Genomic DNA, 10665 nt, shown 5'->3' on the forward strand with positions numbered 1-10665 from the left:
AGTCTGGGTTTTCTGCTTAGGAAAACCCCCAGCTCTCATGCTGACAACATTGAGTTTGGCACCTGGGGCCAGATCCCTGCCTTAGACTCTGAGGCCTTGGAAGCACTGGTGGGAGAAGGGAACCAGCACAGCTTCTGTCCATTGGCCTGTCACCAGCCAACTTGAGGGACAATCTCTGAGCCAATGTTGGAGTTGCTGGGCTTGGCTTGTTGTGGGTATCTCTGACTTCAGTGCTTTCACTTCCTGTCTGGCAAACCAATGTTTATTGTATTTTTATTCCAGCACGTGGGCCAAAAAAGTTTCCTATCAATTATTTAAAAACTCTCCAGGAACCTGCCTTGAAGTGGCTTATGAAAGAATAAAAACAAAAATTGAAAGATTTGACACCATAGCAGGCCATACAAACCACTGGCAGCTTAAAATGATGTTTCCAGATTACAACAGTAAAAAAAGATCAAGCCTTAATTCAAAGCCTGGATGAATAGAAGCTCTTTGGCCTGGTGCCCAAACAAGGGCAAGGAAGGTACCAGGCAAGCCTCAAGGGCAATGGCATTCCTGAAGCAAAGTGCCACAACGTGAAGAAGTACATCCTGGTTCACATCACTGAAACTGCAGCATCAGTACATGGGGGTGGATGGTTGTTGGCCAGCAGGGAGGACCAGATCCAAACGACTGGTTTCAAATCCATATTTCTTAATGTCTTGCCGGAAACTGGCCATATGAGTAAGTGCTATTCAGTTGTCTCACAAATATCAACATTTCATAGTGCATTTATTGATTATATATACTGTACAGACATATAACAGCAAGATATAAACCTTTCCTTCTTTTACATAGACCTTACTTGGGTAGGACTTATTTACATGAAGGGGGAGGAAGGGTAGACAACTTGAGGTACAAAATCCTCCCCTCCCCCAAAAGAGTATCTGAGGTATAAATACAGGTATATTTAAATAATTATGTTCATGCTTTATCTATATTGGACAATAAATTGTGAGCAAGTGTACACGTTTACAACAGAATGGTATGTACAACATACATTTCTACTCAGTTAAACATTTAGGAAAGTGTACAAGGAAAGCACAAGGTTGCCCTATTCACAAGGAACATTAATGTTATGATACTAAACAAGCTCATCTGACAGTAAGGGCCAAACCAGTCAGGTTTTTAAAGAGTTGTGCCTGGATTGCCTGGACCCAACCTAGCAGCTGTGGGGAATGGCTTTTAAAAAACAGAGTCCAACCAGGCTGAGAATGCCTCTTGCCCCCCTCCCCAAATCTTTTTCCCTGTGGAAACAGCCCCCCCCCAGGGGGGGTTCCTTGTTTCTGATGAGCATAAGAAGTAACAATGAGGAACTACCCCACTTGTGCTGTTTCCAGATTGGAAAGAAAAACAGCTTGACAGGGAAAAACAAGTGGCGCTCCACAGTGGCGCTCTGAGCCCATTTGGGCTTGCCTTAATTTTTTTAAAAAACCATTCCCAGTAGCTGCTGTATGGCTGTGGGGAATCAGGACCCACCTCATAAAAATGTGAATGCTTAAGTTTCACACAACCGTTGAGGGTAGGGATACAAACGTATGATCGAACACATCTTCTCCCCCCTTCTCTGCCAAGGATTCCTGCAATATATCTGAAAGAGCTGGGACCAGTCCACACCTGACCTTGAGTGTTGTCACTTATACACCTGGGGTTGTACAAGTGGAGTTGGTACCTTGTTAGAGCTAACAGGCCTGCAACATTTTCCACAACTTTTGGGAAGAACACAGCCCCCCCCATCAGCGTATCCCTTGGAAAGAATCAGATATCAGGGAGCACCCCTTGCCCCTGCCCCACCCTCAACTTGCTACACCACATCTCTTCTCCCTCATAATTTCTGTGTCGACTTTAGCCAGGGGGCCTATGTATTACAAAATGTGCAAAGAACAATCGGGGATGGGTCAAAATGAGGCCAAATTCTGTGGGGTAATGAAGCAGGCACAGGCAGTCGCCACAAACATAGTACAGCCTGCGGGTAACATCACAATTCTTCATCATAAAAAAATCTTTAAAAGCAAATAATACTGACAATGGTAACCAAGGGCTGCTTCCAGCCACGCTGCCGCCCTGAGAGGGGGAAACCAGCGACAGGCCTGAGTGACAAGGCAACATCTAAGCTGTGCAGGACTTTTCTTCAAAGCGAATAAGGAAGATGGAATGAACACCCCAGCTCTTCACACCACCTTTGGTCCAATGCATCCCTTAGCAGTTGTCTCTGGATGTAGGAATGTGAAAAGGAGAGGTTTAAAAGGCATTGAAAAGGAGGGATGCCAGGGAGAGGGCAACTAGAAGCACAGATAACCCTTGAAAGACTTTGCCTTAAAACAACAAGCAACAACAGCCACCCAACCATCTACCTTCCACTGTACATTTTCCCATTCACACCTTATTCACACTAGTTCAGTGCATCTCTATGCTAATACTGCATCTCTACACCAAAGCTCAAACCTTACAAAGGACACTATGGCAAGTGGGGCAAGATTCACAGCAAGAGTCAAAGGCCTCTTCTAAGAGATGGGTTGGATCCAGACTAAATTGACAATTCCCACGAGTTCCTCCCTGCTTTCTACAGCCTCCCCATCTCTCAAGGGACCCAATCTCCCAGAAGCAGCATTTTGGGGAGATCTGCAGGCTGCAATGAGATGGGGTACAGCAGGAAACTGCCATTCTGCCCAAGAGGACACCATTATTATACTGGCATCAGTAGTAATCCCTGACTATTATAGGAATAACCTTTTCCTGCATCGCCTTATACCTTGTCTTCTACATGGTTTATAATATAACTTGCTTTAGATAATTTACTGCTCATATTGTTCCCTAATTCAGTCACTCTTGTCCTACAGCATTGTTCATTGGGTTGTCTTAAGCAGTCTGTCCATTCTGTCCATTGGGTTTGGGGGGGGGAGTCCTTTACCTCTAATCCACAAATAAATAGGAAAATTTAGTCTGGATCCGACCCTATGTTTTTCTGCGCTGAAATGCTGAACAGGAGCATATTTGAACAGCATCTGTTATTGCTACCTCATAGCCAACAACAATGGAGGTGCACTTGAAGCATAATCCTACACAGTATGAAACACTGGCAGAGTCCAGCCCAATGATGCCCTTCTTGGTACCCTGATTTTACCTTCTTGCAGCAAAACCATTTTTTAAAATAAAGAAATGTTTGTGATTCCCTATGTCATATTTGACAATGTGACTACAAAAAAGGAAGATCTTGCAGTCAACCTCTGAAACAGTGAATGTACAGTTTTCAGGAATGCGGATGAGCAGCATGTTAATTCTGCAAGCCCCTGCCCTGATGCATCACTTGCCAGTGCCCTCCTAACCCCCGAGGTTATATAAGGGTTCCAAGATCCGGGCTTTCCTCTTCTAAAAGCTACTGAAATACCCCCTCTGCCGGAACTCCCGATTATCCTAACCTTCAATGTGTCCTTCAATTAGCCCAGATAATCTGATTGCAACAATACTTTTGCTTATCCAACCTTCAACATTTATGAGGATTTGGGAATCCACCCCTCCTCCCCAAAGCATTTGGCTAAATGAGGTTAATACGGTTATATGAGAGCGGATGATATGAATACCTTCAAACTCCTAACACAGTATCCATTACACTGGATTACTTTAGAACGTTTTATACTCCAGTTATGCATTTTTTTCCAGTGCTGTCTTTTTTTAGCTGCTGAAAAGCCTTCTACCTTCACATTGCAAGCTTTCTGTGTATTCCTATGAGATCTGTACAAATGAGGTCTGTTAAGAGTCCGGCCTGTATATTAGCAGGAGCTTATAGAGAAAATGATGGGGTTATACATCTGGGGAAGATGGGAAATGTATTACAAACAGTAAATGTGTTTCTACTAGCGTCTTTCCCCCAAATGCTCTGTTTGAGAACTAGAACTCCCAAGTGGCATGTTTTTAAGATGGATGGACAGCTAGATATTTATAGGGGATTATGGCAAACACATGGTTTGTAGAGGTATACCAATCAGAAGGCCAGCAAACTGGAAGTTCTGTTAAACATATGCTCTGGGGCAATGGCATACTTGCCTCTGTGTCACTGATGCAGAGAACACTTTTTTCAAATAGGAGAATAGACCTTTGAGAGAGACATATTGAAGGGCACTGGATATTTCCTATCTCTCCAATAAATTCTTCATTGGGCATCATGTTTTACCTTCCTTAGTTACATATACACAAGACTACCTTGCAACCATCTCTTGGGCCAATAAAAATTTCAGACCAAACTCGTGCCTGACAACATTAAAATTCTTCCTAATTGCCTTTGAGTGTACCAGACACCATGCTTCTACTACTACTTGTATCCAAGACTCTGTCCAAAATCCAGAAACCCATTCAAAACCTCTGTCTCTGTGCAAACCTTTCTTCACTGACTTTAGTGAGAAACACACTGAAGAGTACCAACAAATCCAGTGGATGCAACAGTCCCTCAACAAACAGCACGCAGCTAGATACAGAACGTTAAAATCAATTTTTTTCACTGTATTCCAGAATATATTTCTTAGCATTTGGCTTCTCAGAAGCAATTTGCACATAGAATAATATACTTTAAAAATTCTTTTTTTTTTTTGTAATGTCCAGTATATTCCAGTCAAGGCCTACACAATAGACCTAACACTGACGGGAAGCAGCAGCTTTAAAATGCATGGCTATTGCCACAGCCTTTTGAATGAGAATAGCAGGCCAATTCCAGATACTCTTGGTTTGTGTGAGAATGTCACAGGCCGCACTGGGTCCCATTCCGCAGCAGACAGTCACCGGCTCCTGGGCACACCGGTGGTGATGGGGTGAATGCAGAGTTGGTCCGCTTCAGTAGTCACCTGGATTTTGCTTCCTTGCTCTCAATGTTCTGCTTACTAAAAGAATCTCTGATCTTCACAACTTCAGCTGCACATAAATGTCCAAAAGCCTTTGCATACCAGTCAGGCTTATGCCCCCTGTTGTAAGGAAAGAATATGTAGATGTGAGGCAACTCATCTGGTTGAAAGAAAAGATACAAATGAGATATTTCTGAAATAAGTGTTCAGCTGGAGAAACAGGGGGGGTGGGAGGGGGAGAGAAGATGACATGAGCCTAGAGATGACTGGGCAACCCTGTTAATTGTACTGGACCTCTGAGTGGATGTTGATTTCATTCACTGTAGTATCTTTTTGGATGGACTATTGGGATTTGCACTGGGAGGCACTGTTCTGCAGTGGTCTTGGTCCTATTTGAGGGTAGGCTGTAGTGCTGGGGGATTGCTGCTCTGCCCCCTCAGCCTATGGGTTCCCCAAGGTTCCCTCTTGTCCTACATGCTTTTCAATATCTGTGTAGAACTGCTGAAAGAGGTCATCCAGTTATCTGGACGCAGGGGTGGTGGTTAAGAGTGGCAGCTTCTAGTCTGGAGAGCCGGGCTTGATTTCCCCACTCCTCTGCATGCAGCCAGCTGGGTGACCTTGGGCTAGTCACAGAACTGTTCTCACTGAGCAGTGCTGTCAGAGCTCTCTCAGCCTCATCTACCTCACAGAGTGTCTATTGTGAGGAGAAAATGGGAAAGGTGTTTGTAAGATGCTTGTAAGAAGAGTTGCCTTTTATATCCCACTTTTCACTTCTTCAGGTAGATATAAGTATGATGTAAAAAACAACTCTTCTTCTTCTTCTATATGCAGATGACAGCTCTATCTCATGCTACCAGCAAATCCTAGGAAGGCAGTGGAAACTGTGGACAAGTGTTTGGAGGCAGTTTTGGAATAGATGAGGACTAACAAACTGAAACATAATCCAAACAAAGTGGTGCTATTCATGAAGGGAAAGTCTGATTTAGGAAATGGCTATCCTTTGATCTTGATGGTATATAATTCCCCCTTAAGAAGCAGGTTCACAGCTTGGGGGTGCTCCTGAATTAGGCATCCTGTTGGATAAACAGGTGACAGCAGTGGTCAGGAATGCCTTTCACAAGCTTCGACCCTTCCTGAGCAGGAAAGATCTTGCCACTATGGTGAATGCCCTGGTACTGTCTAAATGTGATTACTGCAATATGTTCTACATGGGACTGCCCTTGAAGACTGGCCGGAAATTGCAGTTGATACAAAATGCTTTGGCTGGATTAAGTCACGGGAGCCAGTTTGCTCCAGGGCTCAATTATTGGCCTTTATGGTACTGCACGACCTGGGGTCAGTATACCTTAAGGACCACTGTCTCCTACACATGCCTATCTGCTCCAGTTATCCTCAGAGGCCCTGCCATTTGAGGCTAGATGGATGGCAACCCAAGAAAGGGCTTTCTCTATCATGGCACCATTTGCCTAACTCTCTCTATTGATGTTTTCTGCTAGTGGATGATTTTTTTTGTATAATTTGGCATACTACCCATACAATTATTGGCCTTCCTTCCTGATTCTTGATTGTTTATGTTTTTAATGAATGAGTTGTAGTTGTTGAAATGTTTCAATGTTTTTATGTGTGCTGTGTTGGAGGCCTTAACCAGATAGAAAGGCAGCATAAAAATGCTTTCAGTAGTAATTATAATAATCCTAACAAAGTAACATTTTTGCTCTGTTGTGGACTGTAGAATCACTGGTACAGTGTATCTGTCAGAACAACGTGCTGTCACAAAAACATTCAGAGGAAAACAGGGCAGTGCAAACGGGAGCAGCCAAACCTCAAAGGACAGATGGATGTAATGTTGGTCCAGGGCAAAAGCAGACTTTAGGCAGAAATACCGACTAAGAATTCTGCAAGTGTGGGAGGTAAATCTTATGCAACTGAATTAAAACAAATATCATGATTTCACATTCTACAAGGAAGAATTAGGGTAGAATGGGACTACATCCCCCCAATTCAAGAGTACAACTATACAAAGAGTGTGAAAGAGTGTAGAGTTTTTAAAAAGGTTACCTTAAATCAATTCTACACATGTAGGTAAGTTTGGATTTTCCTGAACCACATGGTTCAATGAGATACCTGGACAAGAGCACATTTACTCTCACGCCAAGGACAGGAGCATGGTCGTGTTCCACAGAGGAGCATAGAAGAGCGCAAGCTCCCTTAGATAAGTTTGTTCTCCAAGTCCTGTTTTTTTAAAAAAAACAATCCTATTAAAAGTCTTATTTAAAACAAATACGAAATTTTAGAAAAAGAACTGAAAACAAATAAATTTTCCACTGACACGTATTTTCACTTGCCAAATTATAATAACCATGTTTCGAGCCCACAAGCCTATTGGGGGCAAACTCTAGGGATTTACCTTAAGACGACATGGTCTCTAGCTGGATGCGGTGCCATGCTGTTTTGTACATACTGGTATATATCTGTCTGGCTGTCCAAAGTCTCAATCACTTTGGCATCTAAAAGGTCCTCATCCCACAGGTGCTGTTCTTTAAGTATACGATTTAAGACCTCTTTGGGAACTGCAGGAATTTCAACTGTGGACTTCCACAACCGGAGAGGTGGACCCTCACAGACCTGGAAAACATTACAACAATGCCTTATATTTACGTATTTAATGATCTTGATACAGTCATCCTTTTAGCATTATTCTTGTTTTTCTTAGAGGTCAAAAGAGCACATTCAAGGTTGAAAGCAAAGATCTAGCTGCCAAGAGATAGGCAAAATTACAGCCAGTGTCCCCAAGAATGACTTGTGATTGCAAGTTAGAATGCAGAATCAACACACACTGGGATTCTCTGTGTAAACAAGATGATTCAGGACAAGAAATAAGATTACCAATGCCGAAATCATCATCAGTGCTTTCAGCTTGTTAAATCTCTGACAGCATAAGCCATCCCTGATTTTCTACTTAATGGGCACAAAATAAATATGTCACACCTTGACAGATGCTTATTATGAATACATTTCTTCATGGCAGAACATCTAAACCCCCCATAATTTAATACATATAACTTGTATATTATGGCATTCAAGGGATCCTGGGATCAAGGCACTTGTTCTTGAGTGACCCACTGACTCGTTTCATACAGTCAGTATAAAAGAGCAGATTCCTCCACTAAAAATAGTTTTGAGGATTTGTTATGATTTCTGGATTTGTCCCTGGATGACTGCAACAGCTATTGATTTAGACTCAAATCTCCCTCGCTGCTTCTTTCTTTCCTTGTCCCTCACTGTTGCTCCGTGAAAAAGCTATGCATTTTTAGAGGATAAGTGGGTATTGCAAAGTTCTCAGAGTTGTTGTAGTAACTGCTAGAACAGATAATTTTCTGCATTCAACCAGAGGTTTCTGATAATGTGGATCCCCTCCCAGGGTTTGATGGGAACTGGCCCTACATTTTCTAAATACTTGGGAAATGCTATTAAATTTCATAGCACTTTTTGCTTCCATCTACCATTTTTATCCCTCAAATGTTACACTGGTTCTACCTTTGCTGAAATTAATATATCAGCAGCACACTTAAAGTATCTAGTCCTGCAAATATGATTTTAGCTAAAACTCATAAATTTCCCCCCCTTTTCAAAATGTGCTGTGTCTATGAGCGTTATGAGTGGAAGTTATTAAAAAATTAAGCAAAAGTACAAAACCATATAGCTACTCTAAAGTTTTGCATTACAAAACATATGCCCCTTCTTTTCTGCTCTTGTAAAGGCCACCAAAGCGTCTAACAAATTAATACAGACATAATAAAATAACATCTTAAAAGTCATTAACACCAACAAACCATATTAACATACCTTCTTGTAAGCAAGCTCAGCTTGCTCTGAGGTGGAACAGTTGACCCAGCCTTTAAATTTGTCCTTGATCTCTTTCAGCAAATCATCCATACAGTCCTGGATGTAGGAACGATAGTCTGCGGGCTCAGAGCTGCTATTTCGTCCAAGTTCATCCAAACTCAGTGGCCTAAGATCTTGTTCCGTGTAAGAATTCCGACATCTGCTCATTTCTTCGGGGATCTATGAAATGAGTAAAGGACAAGAGGGAGAAAACAGTTGGAGGTTCATCATTTGAGACGTTTCCCACCATTCATATAGGACCATCATAGGAGGACATTTGGTTTGGAAGCGCCCAACATTTTTGATGGCACTGGCTCGAAAGGCAGCCATTTTGTAGTCAGTCATGCTTCTTACCATGGCAGCCATATTTGATTGTGGCCACTATCTGTTTTCAAAATTCCAAAAGTGCCCATAGGCTCAACAAAGCTGGGGATTTCTGCCCTACACAAGTCCATAATGTCTCACCTGAAAAAGTTTCTTACACTCTGCAATCATGTGACCCAGGCCTTGCGTTGCAGCCAAATTCTCATTTAAATCTTTCTGATCAGGTTTTCCTAGACTCTGTTTCCTCTGCATCACCCTAAAAACAAATAAAGGTGAATTAATGAAAAAGAAAACTAGCAAGGAGGTCACAGAGAATATACAGAATAAGCTATGAACCATGCTTAAATGATAAGTCTTGAACTCCTCTAAACATGATATTCATTTTATCTATCTCATTTTCTAAACCATATTGAGTGATATGTCCAGGTGAATTATGGTTTTTTTCACACATGCATATTCCAAAGCTGTGGTCTGCAGAATTAAATGAGCCAATGCAAAGATTATGGTTAGAGTTAAATCCAACACAATACTGTTCACAGGCTGCTGACTCAACATTTGATCCATCTGAGCCAAATATATAAAAGCACAAGTGCAAAGTGGCTAAATGTTGTATAGGCATGCATAAGCCAGCATTTCAATGCCATATTCCTGCAGTTTTGTAGATTTCCAGCAATCATCAACAAGGGCATCAGGTCTAAGCTACTTGGAGACTTGCCTTGGAGAAGAATTTTCCCTCTTGAGGGTGTTCAAGTGGAAAAGAGAAGGTGCTAAGCACACAGCAAGGTTTGTCGGCGTCATCTGGTTTTCCTTCACGGCAGCCGTGACATCACTCAAGAAATAAAGGAGAATTTGTAGAACCTCCCTGTTCTCATCTGGGAGAAGCATAATGGCTGCCTTGATCGCCTGGAGACGCTGGTCCTTTGGCACATCTGCACAAGATTAGCAATCCTCTCGTCAGCTCATTGGATTTTCCACACATATAGCATGAACACATCCCAAAGCAAACTCTGAAGTGATTTCCTTCAGTGCACTGCATACCATTCATGGCACATGGAGGGATCTTTTTTTTTTGGTCAACAGTTTAACTGCCCTCAGGTATTTCCTGCCTACTGAGAGACTCAACAGTTAAAACAAAGCTGCGCATATTCCAGAGTTAATTTTAGAATTTAATTTTGAGAGCCACACATTTCTGCCGACTGACTAAAAGGGCAGTTAAAACTGAAGGAGCCCCAACCTAATTTATGAACATGGGTGGCGACGAAAACACAAACACAAGACTCCGCCAATCTAGGCTCCAAGAAAAAATCCACACGCACAAGTGAAACACGTTCCTCAAGAGGCGAGGCAGTTAAAATAAATAGCCTATCCACCATTCCTGATTCTGGCACCAGGAAAAGTCCGGTCTGCGTCTTGCTAAGCAGAGCGGACTGCTTCAATGAACAGCGATGCATTGAAGGAGGGAGAGGGGTGAGAAATCACTGAAGTACAGGCTCGTACTATCATACAGCGCCGCAGTTACAAAGTGTAACAGTTTCATTGGCAAAAATGTTGGTGCATTTTTTATGTAGCCTGAAAAAGTTGAAAA

The 10665-nt window shown here is 42.3% G+C and overlaps 1 protein-coding gene across 9 annotated transcripts in view; it reads right to left on the minus strand.

The window, feature by feature from the left end:
* Positions 1-754: 754 nt before the first annotated feature.
* Positions 755-10665, minus strand: part of DLC1 (DLC1 Rho GTPase activating protein) — a 415065-nt gene continuing 405154 nt past the window's right edge. For all 9 annotated transcript variants that reach the window (XM_077302061.1, XM_077302062.1, XM_077302060.1 and 6 more), the window contains 6 exons: positions 9796-10009; positions 9222-9336; positions 8718-8936; positions 7279-7496; positions 6930-7103; positions 755-4991 (listed from right to left, as the gene is read on the minus strand). In XM_077302061.1, the coding sequence (XP_077158176.1) occupies positions 4871-4991; positions 6930-7103; positions 7279-7496; positions 8718-8936; positions 9222-9336; positions 9796-10009 (1061 nt within the window). In that variant the 3' untranslated portion in view covers positions 755-4870. The remainder of the gene's footprint in view (positions 4992-6929; positions 7104-7278; positions 7497-8717; positions 8937-9221; positions 9337-9795; positions 10010-10665) is intronic.

The sequence above is a fragment of the Paroedura picta genome, chromosome 10, assembly GCF_049243985.1.
Source record: "Paroedura picta isolate Pp20150507F chromosome 10, Ppicta_v3.0, whole genome shotgun sequence".
Lineage (NCBI taxonomy): Eukaryota > Metazoa > Chordata > Lepidosauria > Squamata > Gekkonidae > Paroedura > Paroedura picta.